The sequence below is a fragment of the Platichthys flesus genome, chromosome 6 (assembly GCF_949316205.1).
Source record: "Platichthys flesus chromosome 6, fPlaFle2.1, whole genome shotgun sequence".
NCBI lineage: Eukaryota > Metazoa > Chordata > Actinopteri > Pleuronectiformes > Pleuronectidae > Platichthys > Platichthys flesus.
The window spans coordinates 14,033,776-14,052,203 of NC_084950.1; the positions used below are offsets into that span (position 1 = coordinate 14,033,776).

The 18,428-nt window shown below is 40.5% G+C and overlaps 3 protein-coding genes across 4 annotated transcripts; all 3 read right to left on the reverse strand.

The window, feature by feature from the left end:
• Positions 1-49: 49 nt before the first annotated feature.
• LOC133955487 (cholesterol side-chain cleavage enzyme, mitochondrial) lies at positions 50-3,286 on the reverse strand. The gene is made up of 9 exons (XM_062390346.1): positions 2,864-3,286; positions 2,466-2,621; positions 2,136-2,335; positions 1,825-2,028; positions 1,538-1,698; positions 1,307-1,473; positions 945-1,023; positions 649-840; positions 50-559 (listed from the first exon to the last, which is right to left on the reverse strand). The coding sequence occupies exons 1-9, from the start codon at positions 3,133-3,135 to the stop codon at positions 437-439; spliced, it is 1,554 nt and encodes a 517-aa protein (XP_062246330.1). The 5' UTR covers positions 3,136-3,286; the 3' UTR covers positions 50-436.
• Positions 3,287-3,834: 548 nt separating this feature from the next.
• On the reverse strand, positions 3,835-7,722 carry stoml1 (stomatin (EPB72)-like 1). Of its 2 annotated transcripts, none has more exons than XM_062390349.1 (7): positions 7,440-7,722; positions 6,248-6,354; positions 5,999-6,148; positions 5,158-5,361; positions 4,862-5,078; positions 4,569-4,766; positions 3,835-4,411 (listed from the first exon to the last, which is right to left on the reverse strand). In XM_062390349.1, exons 1-7 carry the CDS (start codon positions 7,579-7,581, stop codon positions 4,206-4,208), a joined length of 1,224 nt encoding a protein of 407 aa, XP_062246333.1. In that variant the 5' UTR covers positions 7,582-7,722; the 3' UTR covers positions 3,835-4,205. The 2 variants fall into 2 exon arrangements, with proteins under 2 accessions (XP_062246333.1, XP_062246331.1); XM_062390347.1 differs by having other exon boundaries at positions 4,569-4,769.
• A 518-nt stretch (positions 7,723-8,240) lies between these two features.
• On the reverse strand, positions 8,241-11,496 carry nr2e3 (nuclear receptor subfamily 2, group E, member 3). Its single transcript, XM_062390350.1, has 9 exons — positions 11,383-11,496; positions 10,791-11,205; positions 10,306-10,456; positions 10,079-10,182; positions 9,693-9,956; positions 9,392-9,579; positions 9,056-9,296; positions 8,865-8,970; positions 8,241-8,729 (listed from the first exon to the last, which is right to left on the reverse strand). Exons 2-9 carry the CDS (start codon positions 10,867-10,869, stop codon positions 8,597-8,599), a joined length of 1,266 nt encoding a protein of 421 aa, XP_062246334.1. The 5' UTR covers positions 10,870-11,205; positions 11,383-11,496; the 3' UTR covers positions 8,241-8,596.
• Between the last annotated feature and the right edge of the window lie 6,932 nt (positions 11,497-18,428).

Sequence of the window (18,428 nt, forward strand, 5' to 3'; positions counted from 1 at the left end):
AGAAATTTAAATAATAATCAAATTAACAATAAATTATATTTATAATAAATACGGTTTATCAACTATTTTCTTCATTTGTGATTGTTTGGGGCATTTACACCTGAAATAAAAGTACATGTCAGTACATTGTACTGAAATTCACAGACTACACATTTCAATCATTACTAAGTAATGTAAGTATAATACATAAAATTGCTTTATTCACCAGTTCAAATGACTGAGGTAATTCATACATGGAAATTTATGCTGTTTTCTTTCCTAATGCTTAATTCCTGCTTTCTGTCAACATATCAGATTGGAAGATTATATTTAGTATTTATATTGTATTGTATTATAAGTTCTTTACAATCATTTGTGATAAAGATCTACAAAAATTAACCTGACTTTATCACACTCCAAAAATGTTAAGTAAGTAAGTTAAGTAACAAATACAGTGTTACCGACTCGTTTGCAGTGGTTTCAAAGTCAATATAATAGGCTTCTCTGGTAAGATAATGAGTTCGAAGGTGCTCTGCACGTCCACGTGCCGCTGTTTCTCCACTCTGAAGTTCTCCAGCATCTGCAACAAAATAACGCAAATGGTCAATGTGATGTGTAAACGTGAAACAAAGCAGTCTGAACCTGCTCTTCATTCCCTGTGTGTCTCACATGGATGAGGAAGAGTTGCATCTCTGTCTCTGCTATTCTGCGTCCCAAACATTGACGGGGGCCAAAGCCGAAGCTGAGGTTTCTGAAGTAGTGCATCTCTGTCCTCAGCCAGCGGGACGGCTGATACTGCTCTGGACGAGGAAACACCTTGGGGTCTCTTCCCATCGCATAAAGTCCCAACTGAACTAAAGTCTAAACACAAACCAAAAAAAGGACACCAAATACAAAACATGAAATACAGTAAAAACTTGAGAAAAACATCTGCAAGATTATTTCTAATTCCCGCAGTCTCTTACCCCGGCTGGAATGTGATAGTTTTGAAGGATGACATCTTCTGCGATGTATCTTTGCAAGCTCACTGCGACTGGGTGTATCCTGAGGTATGAAAGTGAACATCTATTATCTTTGTGGAAGCGGATAACAGATGAAAAGTCAATATCAGAGCAACAACAGATATGTCGAAGTGGAAAATGTATTATTACAAATGTTAAATATTTATCCAAGATCTTATAAGTGGGTCTTATATCCAAATTTTTGTGACAAATGATGCTGTGATGTATTGTTGAATACGTCTAACGAAATCAAAGTCTTCTAATGCATCTTATGCCCACTGCCCTCTATCTCTGTAGTATCACTGTTATGCAACTATGTCAATCACCTCAGTGTTTCCTTCAGAGCTCCTTTAACCAGGGGAATCCTCTTCAGCATCCCAGTCAAGTCTCCCTGGCTTTCAGCACGAGCTGCGGCCACCTCCGCCCTCAGCTCCTCCTGGAGGCTGGGGTGCCTGGCCAGTTCGTACAGCGTCCACAGCAGCGTTATAGAAGTCTGAAATACATAGAAAGGGTTATGTGGTTTTAAAAAGTCTGGAAAGCGATGATCTGCTTCTCACCGTATCTACTCCTCCGGCCATCAGCTCAGTGACGCTGGCCTTGATGTCCTCGATGGAGAGCTTGTCCTGCATTAGAAGTCTGGCTAGGACCCCTGGGTACTTCTGCTGATTTCCAGTCTCCTGTCGCGACTGCCTGTAGATGTTTTGTATGCATCGGTCCGCTGAGGCAACAATGGGATGTAATTGAAATGTAAAGATTGTGGTTTTCAAATGACCTAACCAAAAACACTATGATATCAAAGCTAAATATACTTGAATGTTCATCCTGATCGTCCTCCGAGTCTAACCTTGGTTGAAGATCCCATCCCAAGCCGCCACATGGTCCCGCCACACCTTGGCTCCAACCAGTCTCAGCAGACCGGGGGGGATATACAGCATGGGTGAGGTAGTCTTGAACATGAGCGTGATGCAGTTAATGAAATGTTGGGCTTCAGGGTCAATGTAGTCCTGCATCAAACCCAGACGCTCGCCGTACAGCACCGAGCTCACCGCTGTGGGTGAGAGAGACAAATGATGTGAGGAGAAATATAATGGCACAAGCCTTCACAACGAGAAAAATACATAAATATAAATTGAGATTAAAAGATACCAGTCTTACATTCTAGTGCAAATTTAAAGAGATCTTGAGAGAGGTCGGTTGTCCATTTGTTTTGGCCACTTCGCTTTATCTTCCTGTGAACTCTGGCCACAAAATCCTGTCCGACTTCATCCAGCAAAGGCACAAAGTTTTCCATTATTTTGGGGGAGATCACCTCCTTGTTGAGAACCACTCGGTTTGATCTCCAGTCTTCTCCGTTCCTGTGTAAAGACAAGAGCGTTAACTCAAAACTAGCAGGGACAGTCTTATTGCATTTAATAAAACATGGATACAAATATCAAAACAGCTGAAATGATACAGTTAGAAGTGGATAGTGATGATACAACCTACTTGAGTAAAACTCCATATTTGCGATTCCTGTAGTCTCTGTACGCTGTCCACGCTTCAACATTCAGCCTTTTTGGATAATGGCCCTCAGCTTTGAAGAGGATGGCAGCGTCCTCAGGATTGATGATATTTACACTTTCATAATTACCTATTTTTTCTCTGACGCACACAAAGACAAAACAAGGGGTGAAAATGTCATAGCAGCTGGTTGTCTTTAGAAAATGTGACCTTGCAGAGGATTGTTGGCCACAGATAATCTTCATGAATAAAAACTGGTGCATTTGGACTAGGAACATTTCATACACTCACATTTCAGCCATTTAATATAGTTTCTTACTAATGACAGACAGTATATGAGAGCACTATGCAGTTATTTATACAAACGGCCTTGCGTTTTATACCTGTAGATGGGCCCAAACTTGTTGAAGTTTTGCACCATAATGCGGTGAAGGTTTCTGAAGCCATCTTGTTTCCAGAAGTTGTACAAGTTGGCCACTCCATTCTTCCACAGCCCAGGAATCTCACCGAAAGGCCTGACGACGCTGCCGCTCCCTGGAAACACCTCTTTGATCACTGGCACACTGCTGCTGCAGCGCAGGCCTAATGTTGCCTGAACTTCTCTGCAGGACAGGGGCAGCTTCACAGTTCTGCGCCACACACTCCATCTGGCCATCCTCCCAACAGAAAGGCTCACCCTGCTCTACCTTCAGCAGCTACTCCGGCTCTCCCAGGGACATAGGCTGGGCAAGGAGGCTGATCTAAACACTCACACACACCCCCTTGCTGCTCATATCAAGGTTTTTGTTATGCAAGAATAAAAATCCCTGCAGATCCAATTCCGATGTTGCTTCTGATGTGTTTGAGTCACTTTGGAGACTGAAGATCACAACAAGGCAAGTCAGGATCGGCCCTGGCACTATTGGAGACCTAGGCGAGAAAAGACATGAATGCTAAATCCTTCCTTCCATCTATCGTGCCAATTTGGCAATCCCACTCTGACAACGAGAAGAGACTCAAATCGCTTACAGTATTTAATATTATAATATTAAATAATAAAAATATATATCCTCAAAAAAGTACTTACTACAAATTTGGACCTCTGATTAACTATAACACTAATAACTATAACCAAAATTACCATATAGATAGTTAGCTAAGTTGAAGGATATAGAGTTATTGACAGTGTAGAGCAGTAGATCTCAACTGGTCTGGCTTCGGGACCCACCATCACCCCTTACTGACAAGCCGCGAACCAAATCAACGAAATTGTTCAACTTCTTAAAGGTATTTAATGAAAATGTGGTGCAGTTTAAACCTGAGATAGTACAGAATATCACAGTATGACTATGTCAACACAAAAAAGAATTCAACACTCAATTAGCTGCATTTTAATTAAAGACCAAAAAGTGCATTTTAAGGACACAAGGTACTACAACATACATAACGAAACAGTAACTTAAGTAAGTACTTAAATAACTTAAGGAGAGGAAATAGAAGGCACTATAAAAAATCCCCTTCAAAATAAAAGCACAGGATTTTTTTATTTTTTTTTGCCCAGTGTTGTGACTGTTCCAACAGAAAAAGACCTTCAAAAATGTGTTGTTTCTGTAAACAAGCATTTGCTTTGATTTATAAAGGAAGACAAGGTCATCACAGAAATTCACTTTAAAACAAATATAATCAGTGCACACATGAAAAGCATATATTTTACAGTTAAGTTTTAATAAATACATTGCAGCATTGTTAAGATCTCTGATTCTTCAGTAGATTTATGAGTTCCTCCAGCTTCATGGCTGTCGTAATGTCTCCCTGGATTTTAAGTCTGCCACTGGTGTATGCAGCATATGGTCGGAGTTCGCCGTGGAACATGGCCAAAAGGTCTCTGTCGCTCATACTCAGTGTCACATCTGGCTCTCGGCACAAGGATCCTGCACCAACTGCACCACTGCCTACAGATCACACACACAGAGTAACAGAGATATTTGATAATGTAAATACAATTTTTGTTTGCTTGATACGTTTACTTTACTTGGCTTACATTCAATTAAAAGATTTATCTCAATAACAATGATTACTGAATATTTACTACAACATATGAACCATTACCTTGGCTTAAATCCACAAAGTAAGTCCGATGGTGTCCATCTCCTGAGCTGATGTCAAACTGGAAGCAGGCCCCAACTCGGCAAACCAAAGATTCAGAAAGCAGGGGCTTTACCTGGCTGAGCAGCTCTTCGACACAACTTGAAGTGGACACAGCAGCCTCAGGGACATTGCTGAGCTCATCTGTAAATGTAATGCCGTCTTCTGAGGAGAAAAATTCATAGGTTTATTGTTCACGATCACTATACGGATACAGTTTAGCAGTTTATATAAAGTATTGTGTTCTGGGGCTAAACCTTGTTGAGGATGTGAACTCCCAGTACGGTTTAGAAAGTGCATGGCCAACTGCTGGATGGGGCCAGTGAGGCCTTCAAGTCCAGGCACAGATGGAGGCATGATGAGGGATCCAGATCCAGAGGGGTATTCTTCTGGGGCTTTCAGGAGAGAGCCTATAGTAAGCTCTACCCTGTCCACCTCCAACCCCCAGGGCTGAGTCATCTCATTAATGTCCATCTGCAGACACCAAGAAAGGATTAAAGTCTGAGCTGAATCAGTGAAAAGCCAGCACAGAGTAGCTTTGATGTTGTCTCACCCCAAGATATTCTCCCAGTTTAAGCCTCTGCGTTTGGATCTCCCGCACAGTCTTCTTGGCCAGGCTTTGGGTCAGAGCGTTCTGCGCCGTCATCCTGGTCGAGGTGTTCAGGTCCTGGACTGACACGACTGACAGGACAGGGTTCCAGATCCTGAACTGGATGTCTGCTCCCACTGACAACAAACCGTCATCTTGAGTGGCAACCTGCAACAGCAGAAGCACATTTGAATCAAAATGACAGCAGCATTTACTTTGACCTAATACTTTTAACATTTGCCACAATTTATGGAAAGAAACGCCAAAAATGAATCACTGTTTAATACCAAATAAATTGTTTGAGAAAATTTGGAACAGAGTGCCCAGAAGGAAAGTCTTACCATCATCTAAAAAGTGACATAAGTGACACGATGGTAAGTGAAGTATTTCCTTGATGAAGCTGTTATTGTGATATATTCTTATAAAAAAACTAAATGTTGGCTTGATCCTGGCATTTGCATTGACTTGCATTGACAACTGGAAGGCTAAGCAATGTGAACATGAGAAAAAAGACATTGAAATGCTGCTGACATTAAAGCATTGTCACATTAATTACTGGCAGCATGATGATACACCTTGAAGTATCACACACTAATCAGAGTTATCTCAGCATCTGATTACTCTCTTGACCCTCATACTGAGCAACAGTGTACCCCTACTGCCATCTGTAGGACAAAGTAAAAAATACACAACCAACGGAAATAAAGGTGTAAGTTGTATGAACCAACTCTATGCATCTATGTACATATAGCATCTATTTCACCTGTTTGGTTTTCAGGAACACAAGTTATTTTTGGTTGTTTACCTGGCAAGGAGGGATGTTGAAAGCACGGGTACGCAGGTCAACTTTCTGCCACTGGTCAATGAGAGGCAGCACAAGGACAATCCCAGGGCCCTTCGGAGGACAAACTCGCCCCAGACGAAACACTACCATCCTCTGGTAGTTAGACACCGTCTGCAGACAAGATCAGTAGCAGATGATTGGTTGCTTTTATCCTCAGAGAGCAATTGGACATGCTGGGGTGAGACTGATGAGGGGATCATTTCAGCTTACTTTCAGTACAAACCATCCTGTGATAGGGAAGGTCACAAAGGTGCCGATGTAGATGAGAAAGATGACAATCATGTTGCAAGTCCAAGAGATCCATCCTTGGGAGTTATCTTAAAGAGAAGAAACAAACAGTCAATCTAAAGTCAATGTTATTAAGGGTGTTTTCAGAAAACCAGTCGTGGAGAGAAATAAAAAATTGTTGTAAAATGCAATCTGCTGCTTTGAGAGCCTTAAGATTAATGACCCAAACTACATATACTATCTATATATCAATATATACTTAAGTGACTTTGATTTGGAGAGTATCAAATTTTACTTTGTTTTCCAAGAAGAAAGGGTCTTGTAAAACATTACACTACCTACTTGTCTTCTGAACTGTATTTCAGGATGTGACACTTTATTTAACTGCCTCATGTAGACATTTACAATCATATTAAGTACATTTAAATGTAGCTTGTGATGTGGCTCTACATATTTGACTCATAATATATCTAATGTATTTAGGGCCCGAGCACTGACAGACAGTGAGGCCCTATTGAAATTGAAAGAATTATTATTATTCAGGAGAATTAATTGCCTTTTTGAGGGCTTTAACATGCTCAAATTCTTACCAAAACTCGAAGAAACTTAGAAAGTAGTGCCAATTTACGTTTTTTTCTTTGCTTTTAATTTTATTTCATTTATATCATGTCATTATTTTTGTGGACTGCGCACCTTCTGCCCAGAAGTGAACTGCACATGGATACTTTTTTTTTCTTAATTTTTTTATTATATATATATATATATATATATATATATATATTGTTTTTTTATTTTTATTTCATTTACTTTGTGATCTTGAGTTTTCCTTTAATGAAAGAAATGTGAAAATACAAACAAATACACGTATACAACGTATATATACACACAAAAACACAAATATATATATATTGTATAAATAATATCCAATGTATGTTAGTTATAATATATTTTCCAAATAGCCTAATCGTGTGTCACTGTCACGGGGTTGCAAAACCAAGTGTAAATGGTGAGTTTGAAACAAAAACAGTGGAAACCTTAACATCTACTGTTCATGATAAACGGATATACACGGTTATTTAAAGAGCAGAGGGAACTCTCTCAGTTACTTAGATCTGGTTGTTTGATGTTGGGTGTTTTGGACGGTCATTACAGAACAATAACATGTGGTAGTTACCGGTGAAGTCGTTTTCAGACACATTGGGGATGTAGTCGTATGACAGTCCTCTGTGGGAGCTGCGCTGCGTGTCTCTGTGCACGAACAGACCCGGAGTCCTCACGGAGTCTCCCTGAGGCAGCGGCTCGTACTGACCGAACATTGTTATGTCGAACTCACGCTGTTTCTAATGCTGGGTCTCTTCGTACTGTTTACCAGCGGTGAATACGTTGTTATGGAGGCTTTAGGTCGTAGGGCTAAGCTAAGCTACTGTGACGTTGTTCCGTGTTTTGGTGCAGCTCTTCCTCTCGCTGTTTACTGACTTACCAGGCAAATCCGCTCACTACCGCCACCCTCTGGTCATGAAGTCAAGGGCAGTTTCCAGTTGAGGACCATATACTGTATGTATACATTTTGTTTAACATCTGAGGAGAAGAGAAATCACCCAGGGCCGCGGCACAGTATCCAGGAGCCATGTTTGTAGAGAAACATTTGATTCCAGAGAGTGAGACAGTCAGAACAACCAATGTTTGGTTTCTTATACTGCCAACATATCTCTGTAAGTTCTGTAATAACATTTAAATCTTACATTTTGGCTGTGACGTACAACAACATTGATAACTCTGTAATGGGTATAAATTAGCCCAAAATTGCAACTATACCAGTTTACGTAAAATTTCCTAAACTATATTTTCTATGTTCTGTATAGTTTATATTCTTTGTTGCAGCTTTATGTTTCGTTTCTGATGACCTAATAGATAAAATAAGAAAATGTCCAAAATGCAGGTTTCAAATAAAGCAAATACAAAATTTATTTAGGACAAATACATTGTACGATGTATTTTAAAGAAAAACATTTATCTACATAAATGATTTGCTAAATCTGTGAATGAAACATTTAAAAAGAATTAAGAAATTACCTTTCTTACATCAGCATTTCAGAAACCTTTACATGTATTTCAAATGATATAAAACGATGGTTGAGTTCCCAAGTGAGTCAATATCACAATGACAGACATTCTTCCATTTTAATTCATACACACTTGTTCCTTACCTACTGTCTATTATGTTGAGTTTAAAAACAAGTCAAAAGTAGGTGTAATTTATACTCTGAGGAAATTTGTTTGAGCTGGTGTATTGTGTTCTTCTAGAAGAGTTCAGCTTCTCTTGATGCTTGTTCAGTTTTTGAACATGTCGCACAGCAGCTTCTCCATGGGCGTGCTGCCGATCGTCTTGTGGAAAAACAGCCGCTCGATTTTCTCTGAGCTCACGAAGCGAAGCGACGGCAGCAGAAGCAACATTTTCCCAAACCTTGATGGACAAAGAGCAAAGTAGCGTGAACTTAATGTATCTATATTTCAATTTGCATGACAAGATTCACAGACTCCAGATGAATGATTGAAAATCTTTGCATGCCGTCAGAGAACAGAATCACAGCCCGCTCACCTGGTGCTCTGGTCGGGGTAGATTGAATGGATATGCTGACCCAGCAACACCTGCGACTGATCCTGCAGATTCTCCACCTGCTCTGGGTCTTTGAGGCTATGTGTCTCTGTTCCAGGGGGTCAAAAACCAAACATTAGTCACAATGTCCATTAAAAAAATGAAAATCGATCACTGGATGAACAACCCCTTACCTGGCTTGAATAGTACAATGGCCTTAAGGCAAGCAAACTCAGTGGGGTCAACAGCCAGGGCCTTGAAACGATTGAACGCCTCCTCCAGGGTGCTAAGGTCAGCGATGGGGAGGCCGATCCTGCTCTGTTGGGTCGGGGACAGATCAGGCAGAGAGAGGAGAGGACAGCTGTCCATGGGTAGAGACCACTGGATGGCACACAGGAGGAACATCTCACTCCAAGCCTCTTCAAGAAGAATCACCTGAAGAGATCACAAACAATGTCCCCTGTGTGGTAAGTCTTGCCACTTCAGTCATATGTCATTTTTTTCAGTAAACATATGGCAGTCCGTCTCACCTGGTCTCGAAATGGCAATTGAGCGAAAACCGGCAAATTCTTTGCCCACTTGACCGACATGAAGAGGAGCCTCGCTGATGTCTCATACACACCCTCTGAGCAGCTGGCAGTGTACGGGGACATACGGAAGTCAGAGGGAGTCGGATCTCTCTCTGAATCGTTGGTTGTCACATCGATATTCTCCTCCACTGCAGATTATAAAAAGAGAGTCAGTCAAATTAAGAGGCAATACTAAAAGACCATAATTCCTTTTTTGACTCCTTGTTTAACTCATGTAATCGCTGTACCCGTATGATCTTACCATCCTCGGGTTCCAGTTTTGCACAGGTCTCAGCCGTCAGCAGGCTGACCATGAAGCGGTGGCTGTTGTTGGGGTTGCTGCAGGGCTGTATGGAGGCAGAGGTGGTGACGGACGAGCTGACCAGAGGTCTGCAGACGGCCGACAAGTAGGCAGCAGAGGATGTGAGTTCACGTGTGGTGGCCAGGTGCTCCTTTTTACTGTCCACGCTTATGGAGTCAAGACTGACATGCGCTGTGCTCCTGGGCTGTCGCTCATTCTGCACAGCTGCCAAGGCGACAGGTAGATAGCATGTTATGATTTACTCTACATATTAAATAATAAATCATGTAGGTCAACAGTCAAAACTACAGGATTTATATATTTTACAGTCAATTGTTTTTTCTCACCATCTTTGTTCATGCCTGCCTGGAGACATTTCTTTAGTCGACAAGCTTGGCACTGGTTCCGATGAGCCTTGTCGACGGGGCACCTGCCAGTTCCAGCCTGACACCTATGATTTAGACAAATGTATCATTTTAAAACACAAAAATGTAGATTTGTTTTTCTCTTATTTACCCGAGCCCTCCTAAGATATGAAGCTTTATGCGTTGAGTCCAGCCCGCATCTCGCTCACCTGTATATGAGTCTACGTCTAACACTGCGCTTGAAGAAGCCGCTGCAGCCGTTGCAGGCGTAGATGCCGTAGTGTTTGCCACTGCTGGAATCTGAACACACTTGGCAAAGCAGGCCTTGGCCAATGGCTTTATCTGGGAATGTCATTGTTTCTGTCAAGAAAGAATACAAGCAATCAGTACTTTCATTTTCAGACAGAAAATAAAATATTAATTTAAGTTTAGGTTATTGAAAATTGTGTTTTTTCTACAGCTTATGTTGCTGATTATCTGTTTTGTCATTATTACTTTTTATCTTCAAACTAAACTAAAGTTAGGTCTTCATTTTACTGATTTTAAGGAAATCATATATACATTGTCATATCTTCCTATTCACGGTCTTCCTAAAGAATACACAGTAAACACAAACATTACGGACAACATCATCCTAACAGTACAATATAATAAATATTGATAAATGATAAACATATTACGATTGGCGGCTCACCTGAGTTCTCAGTTGCATCTGTGCAGTCATTGGAGATGTCCGAAGAAAACATGTTAATTCTGGTCCTGTGATCCTCCATTTTGAGATGAGTTCTAATAGCTGAACTTGATAATTAAAGTTTTAAGTGTCCTCTCCTGTACAAAGCGTATTTCTGTAGTTGCCTGGCTGAATCAAATCATTTTCTCAAGTCATGTATTGACCCAATGCAAAGCCCTAAAAAACAAAGAAATCGAATAGTTCAGATGTAGTTTCTTCTCAAGTCATGAGAGAGTAAACCTAAATTTACTCAGACAATCTTTATCTGGTGCTGACTTCCTCTCTCTGTGGTTTTTGATGTAATGTTGGGTCCCAGTTCGTCTTGCTTCTTTCTCTCTTGCTAGAGTGAGTGTGTGAGCCTGAGTCGTATGGGGGCTTTCTGGAGGAAGACAAGGAGATTAGCAACATGCGCTGTGTAAGCAAATGCTGATTTGCCATCCTCTTAATCTTTACTGTCCATAAGGATGAATCAATCAGTCACACCCCTCACAAGTATGACCATACTCCACAACAGGTGAACAATGGAAAAGCAAAATAATATATAGTTTCTTCTCACCTTCACTTCCAATAAACAACTCCTGATGGAAAAGACTGCTGCATATTGATGGTCGCCAGTGTCTCCTGATTACAAGTAAAGTCAACAAGTAATGTCACAAATTGTGTGCGACACAAAACATATTTTGTATGAATGATTATTATCATGAACAAACCTGAGGAGAGATGTTTGCCTGTGTATAAATAAAGATGCTTTACATGTTATCTAGCTTATTTAAAATCTGATGATGCTGGTTGAAACCATCAGTGAGTCCACGACTGCATCAACTTATCTACCTGTTGCTTACATTACATTACATGTCATTTAGCTGACGCTTTTATCCAAAGCGACTTACATTTTTAGAACACTCATCATTTTATGAGGGGCCATCTAGGGGTTCAGTATCTTGCCAAGGACACTTAGGCATGCAGATGGGATAGAGTGGGATTCGAACCGGCAACCTTCTTGTTGCAGAGCACCCACTCTATCCCCTAGGCCACGCTCTCCCCACTGAAAAATAATGTATATATGGTATTACTGCACAAAAAGATATGTCAATAGACTGCTTATTGATTATTTGTCTTTCTCCTTATACACATATGTTCCACACCATCCTATTAACAGTGTTACTCTGCAGTCTGTGCCATATTGGCCCTGTCAATGAAACTAATGGCCTCGGGAGCATTCACCCCAAATCAGCAAAGTAGCTTAACCTTCCGTGAAACGTGGGCCTCCTCCTGTCGGGGGATCACAAAAAGGGGGGGTGATGAGAAGAAAAACAATTAGTGCAGAGATTGAAAGACCAGCAAAGAGTTGACCCTTAATTCCATTCTTCGGCCATATGGTGGCTGCTCTCTGAGGCCTCAGTCGGGCTAATTACTGACCCGAGTACAATTTACTGTTAATAAGGATTTTCTCTCTTTCTTTTCTTACCTTGAGGTATTAAAACAGCAGGTCGCCACAAGGCAATGTCAGAAACATCAGCCGCTAAGCTTGCTCTTTTCTTTCCCCGTCTATCAAGCAACAGTCGTGGCTGAAATCATTACTGGAAGATGGGGTTCTGCTCTTAAATCAGACTAACAACCAAGACGCTGAAGTGACTGTCTGCATTGTCCTCTGTAGTTTGATTTCTATCACATTCGTAATCCCTATTAAGTCACACTTGATTTTAGGAGGACTGCTTAGTACTAAAACAGAGCTCTTTCTGTTGACTTAAACTGGTGTATAAAAGGATTACAGATCACAGGGGTGGAGCAGAGCCGCTTGAATTCAGAACATGTTGTCACAATCAAATGTTTTAAATGTGCCTTTAGCATCTACTCGTAATTTGAATTCTTTCCTCAGCTATTTTGTCCATTGGAAACGGTAAAAATCTCGAACTATTGCACATACCTCCAACCAAGGCCCAACAGTTTCCTTAAATTCAAGCTGCACCAAATTCCAAACACTCATGGATATCAGTCCCCTTAATTAAAAAAAAAAATTAAGATCCATGAATTATTCCTTGGGAAAAATGTGAAAATCTTGAAAAATACAATGTCAAAGAAAATGAAAAACAAAATCCTGGATCTGTCCCCTCTTCCTGATACACTACAGATGTTGATAAACTCTTTGTCTGTATTCCTGCTTGCAAAGAAACATACACACAGACAGGGGTGGAGGTAAGAGGTAAAATGCCCTTTTGCATTTCGTTACACAGATTGGGATGAGGAATGTGATGTGAAGTTAATGCTTAACAGACAATTATTCTTTTACCTTATGACTTGGGTTGATTTAAGAAAGATTTAATGTAAAATGATCTTGAACACTTCAGAACTTTTCTGTATCAACGTTTTCCGTTACCCTGTAAGTGTTTTCATTCATTATCGCTCATTATTTGTTATGTGCACTTGTTAAAGCTTGTTTGATGGACCATGGGATCACTGGTTTCAGCCAATAATGTTATAGATGTGTGCTTTATCTGTTTGAGTCTCACTCTGTCACTCAACACTGAGATCCACAACAAGAAGAAACCGCAACCAGAACCAGACTCAGTGTTGGCGGCCGTCTGCCTCAACTAGTTGTGGGGAGCAGAAAAAAATATTTTCTTCCACAACACTGTCTTTCACAGGAAAACAATTGCCTTTACATTGCACGGTCAATATATATACCTTCTCTGTTCCTTCTCTCTGATAAGCCTGAAATACATTTGACACTGACCTAAGCAACACTGAGTATTGTAATCTGGAGAACCATGTCAGATTACATAACACGTATTACTCACATGTCAGAAGGAGCTGATTATCTTGTGCTGCACGTTAGCAGACGAGATATTTACTTTAAGGTGTACACTCACAGGTCAATTCTGAGAAAAACAATTGGATGGTTTCATATAGGGTAATTTGTCACTGATAATAACTTAACACTTATATAATATAAGGGGTCTAAACAAGTCACACATAGTAGAGGTATCAGTAACAGTGAAACCTGTTGAGGACCTCCTTGTCTTTTTCTCTGATGTCTGACTGTCCAGGGGTCAGCACAGGTAAGATGCTGTCGCCATCAGAAAAATGCTGCATTAAGGGGGCAGGTGGATTACTGTCACGTTTCTTTATGCCTCATCCCTCCGTGTGTCCTACGCATGCAGCCAATCTTTAGCAGCCCGCTGCCATCAGCCAACTGGATGATTATGGATTTAGCTGAAACAATTGTGATGACAGAGGCCTGCGGGCGATTGAACACACGTCACCGGTAAAACCCCAGCTCAGTTTCTTGGCAGATCAGAGAGATCTCCCGTTCACTCGTCTGAGAGCCACTAGCCTTCGAGACATTTCGCATATGACAAACTTTTCACTGTAATCAATTGCAGCTCATAGACAGTTCATAGAGAGTTCTATTGTCCTTCAGACGATGCCCTTGAAAGCTAGTTCACATCAGTCTAAGCAGCTTTTTGATATAATCTCTTTGAATGTCAGCTTTTGTCAAAGAGTGAGATTAACTTTTAAAGTGGTCACTGTTCTTTTTAGACACAGGGGCGGGTGCCTCAAGTATCTAGGGCGTTACATATGTCATAGACAAGACGGTTTTATACATTTTGGTCCAAAAAAGGTCATTATTAATTACGACTTTTCATCACAATAAACGTATTGTTATTTTCTGTTTTTGCACAAAGTTCAAATTTAAAGTTAACCAAAATGAATAAAGGCGGTCAAATGTTTGAGCCGGATAATCCTCTTCCAGCCTTGTTATCAAGTCATGGCATAAGCTTCTATTACACTGCACTCAGCATGTCTATCTGATTCCAGGTCGCTGCAGAGAGTGGTTAACGGAGCTTTGTTAGGGTTAGCTTCAGCATTTCCAGTGCCCCCTCCGCCAACCCCCCAAGTTAGATGAAGAAGAAGGATTGAGGTGTCAGCACTATGGCTACCAGGGATCGCCCCGCCTTGCCATCTGCTGCCACTACCCTAATCCACACATGGAGAAAATCTCATGTCTCAGTCCACATCAAAGTCATGTCACATCATTTCAACAGGTAAATTAACATCGCTGAGGCCCGCTGTAGATCGAATCGCTGATGAAGGGGTCGGGAAGCTTATTTAGTTCTAGAAATAAAAGCTCTTAATCTGTATAGAGATGATGTTCCGAATCATTTACCAGAAATCTGACTGACTGCTTGAAGTCAATCAAGGTCCCTGAGTTACTCCCATATTAATGAAAATGTGAAAAAAAAAAAAAATGAAAAAGTTACAAAAATATATTGGATCTTTGTCCAGATCCACCAGAAATACATTAAACACAAAAGGTCAGGAAAGAACCCATTACACTTTGGTGAGGATTTGGAAAACATTGTGAAATAACATTTTCAACATTTTCCCAAGGAACAATTCATTGATATCTTGATGAAAGAGATCAGACATGTTCAGGGGACTGATATCTATGATTGTGTGAAATTTGCAGCTTGATTGAATTTAATGGGACTGTTGGGCCTTGGCAGAGTGTCCTTCTGGCTTATAGAGGTAAAGGGAAGGTATAGATACGAAGGCATATATTGCCGATGGTGTACATGAAGCATGTAACCAGACATAAATTAGGTAAATTAGAATGTAACCTTTCTGGCCTTTGGGGCAATCAGTGGTCGTCTTATTACATCTGACAGGGAAGTTATGTTTTCATCTGTGTTTCTTTGTCTCTCTGTAAATTAGCAGGATTTCGCAAAAACTACTGAAGGGATTAAGATGAAAAGTGTTGGGAGGATGTGGAATGGATTCGGAAAGTACACATGAAATTTGAGTGCGGCGGCAGATTCTTAAGCATTGTAAGATAACCTGTGTCGTTCTCAGATTTCTCAGAGAATGATTTATTTATTTAAAAAATCAGACATGTTTAGGAGACTAGGCTTGAAAACTCAGATCTAGAGAATTTAGATGTGTTTTTTTCCTAAGGGGACCGTTAGGCCCTGGTGGATGTTTGCACTCTCCTGAATGCCATTCTAGTTAAAGCTGTTCTTGTGTTCATTAACGTTGTCGTTCCCAGGTTGGCCTCTAGAGAGAGACAGACGCCTTCTGACTGTATCACAACAGTTTGTTTACAGGGTCTTTGCAGCAGCTGCTGAGTCTGACATACTGTTTGAGCACGGAACATGTATAGGTTTACATATCACAGTACAATCACCGTAACCACATATCCTGGGCCACATCCATGCTAATTTAAATCCACTTGCATTACACTTCTATTTGCTTGGTATATAAGAAGGTCAAAGCAAAATCAACATATCAATCAAAGAAACTGAAATTGATGCGGAAGCCCCCTGACCATAGCTTATTTTTATTTATACCAATATATTCAAAGTGATTTCCTGTTTTAAAAAAATACAACAGTTTGAGATGTCTGAAATACTTTTATTTGGTCATTTTCAGTATTTTTAGGTCATTTAATATAACATTAGACCAACAAGAGCAAGCTTTCAGCTGGACAAAGTTCGCAGATTTTGTACACGTCATCAAGTAGATACCTGAAAGTGATTCTGATGCTGCATAAGAAGGTTCAAATAAATTGCAGGTGATGGTGACACCACTCATGAAAACCTAAGAAAATATAAATTAGTTAACAAATAATTGAAAAACGTGTTGCCGTGACATCGTGAAGTTTGTTTGACATGCATCACGGCTACATCTTGCAAACTTGAGTGAATTACATTCTTTATACAGTTAGAAAAACAACGGGGAATGAGGACACTGAATGTCTGTAAAATGATTGCATTGACAGCCTTTACTGTCCTCTAGTGGTGATGCTAAAAACGTCTTTGCATTAATTGCCAAAAGGTTGTGCCTATCTTATATTTAACAGGAAATCAAGATTTGCCTTTAAATTATCACAGCAGCATAATCACAGCAGTTAAACTATAGCCACAGCTCATATGTTTTTCTCTTACTTTTGAAGGATGGGGCCCTCTGATCAAAACGGGGAAATCCTGGTTAAAATCACAACACACCGAGGCATTTAAATGATCTCTCACGTGTGAGCCTATACCAGCAGGAACAATCAGCCTCTTGCACTCTTTTGTGGATATAGGAATCAGGAAACACTGATAACACTTCCTTAAATAGTCTCATCTAATAGTGGATGGAGGCTTACATGGAATTAGTTTGGCAATAAAGTTCTTGTAGGGGTTTCCCCTCTGTAGCAGAGCGTCAACAGCTCAGATTGTCCTGGTGGATGAATAGAAATGGATACAACTTTCAAAATTTGTAGGGACTGTTCAAAGTGAGTTTCTTATATTGTGATATTGAGCTCAGAAATGTAATGCAGCTGATCAAGCCCCTTAGATAAGAACGATCTGTAGATATGGTGCACCTTGTTACCATTTGTAGTTTAAGAAAATCAGAACAAGAGCATTTTGTGTAAGATCACACAGAGATTATATGAATCTTTAGTAAATGTGGTTCATTTGGGTTTTTAATTTGTCCTTATTCTTGTGATTTTGCAAGACCAGAAAAATAAAACCGCAGGCAGGACCTGATTCCCTTCAACCTGGCAAATGAGATCACCCTTCTCCCCTCTGACTGAGTTGATGTGAGTCATTGGAAAACCCCTTGAATTACAGGAGGATGAGTTCAGTGTGAAAGCAACTTTGTTTTCCATTTGTATTAAGCCACTTGACGAAAACATTTTGGATACTAGAAAGCTGGGTTTCGTCTCATAAGATGTAGATTAAAATATTTGACATAGAAATTATAGCACATGTCCAGACAACTGTTTTTGCTCCTGATTATTTTACAGCTCACTTCATCTGGAGAGGTGCAACTCTGACAAGGGCTGATCATCAACAATGTGGCAATGAAACACCTTGATCACTATTGGATGCATATCTGTCTCTCTCTGTGTGTGTGTGTGTGTGTGTGTGTGTGTGTCTTTTAAATTCTAGTATGAACATTAGAAGTGATCTGGTGATATTTAGGAATGTACATTGTAAAACAAAGCTTGCTTTGATTTGACAAGTGTGTTTGTAATGTTGGCTTTTACAGTGGATCAATGGGCTTTGTAGAGATAACAGCTCAACAGTCAGTCAGTGTGTGTAAGCCTATACCTTCCCTAAAACCCGCAATGACACTAGAGCAGAGAAGCACAGCCTCGAGTTTGTGTTTTGAATGGTAGCTAGTAGAATAATTCATATTAATTATTATTAATTGCGTGTGAAATCGTTATGGAGGCGTGTCCGGGTGAAATGAAAAAGTTTTCCATGGAAATATCCTTCATCTTTGTGGAGTCTGGTCTCGTACAGTCCGGCTGACGTCAGGCCGCCGTCAGCGGATGACGCTGTGTCTCTTTGTTGGCTGAGCAGCGGCGACGTTTTGTTGTTGTTTCAGAGACAGCGAGCTCAAATCGTGGCAGCGGCAGCTTGTAGAGGCACTTCCGGTGGCAGCAGAAACTCCCGCACGTTGAGGCAGCTGTCACAGTTGCCACTGCTGTTCGTTCGGGGGCAGTTGCAGCTGCTGCCCTCTTGTTTTAAGGCAACTACCGGTTTTTGTGACTCAATCAGGGAGATTTGGACTAAAAAATTAATTCAGTCATAATAACTTTGTTACTAG

Bases quoted from the DNA above. Each gene is read 5' to 3' on its own strand.
- stoml1 (XM_062390347.1), bottom strand. From the start codon at position 7,581: ATGTTCGGTCAGTACGAGCCGCTGCCTCAGGGAGACTCCGTGAGGACT. The intron at 6,149-6,247 runs GTAAGCTGAAAT...TCTTGTCTGCAG, and splicing joins CAGGATGGTTTGTACTGAAA to ACGGTGTCTAACTACCAGAG. The intron at 4,770-4,861 runs GTTTAGCCCCAG...TTTTCTCCTCAG, and splicing joins GAGTTCACATCCTCAACAAG to AAGACGGCATTACATTTACA.
- LOC133955487 (XM_062390346.1), bottom strand. From the start codon at position 3,135: ATGGCCAGATGGAGTGTGTGGCGCAGAACTGTGAAGCTGCCCCTGTCC. The intron at 2,336-2,465 runs GTAGGTTGTATC...GTCTTTACACAG, and splicing joins AAATATGGAGTTTTACTCAA to GAACGGAGAAGACTGGAGAT. The intron at 1,024-1,306 runs GTGATTGACATA...TTCATACCTCAG, and splicing joins GCTCTGAAGGAAACACTGAG to GATACACCCAGTCGCAGTGA.
- nr2e3 (XM_062390350.1), bottom strand. From the start codon at position 10,869: ATGGAGGATCACAGGACCAGAATTAACATGTTTTCTTCGGACATCTCC. The intron at 9,957-10,078 runs GTGAGAAAAAAC...TCGCCTTGGCAG, and splicing joins GGCAGGCATGAACAAAGATG to CTGTGCAGAATGAGCGACAG. The intron at 9,297-9,391 runs GTGAGACGGACT...TGATCTCTTCAG, and splicing joins AATTGCCATTTCGAGACCAG to GTGATTCTTCTTGAAGAGGC.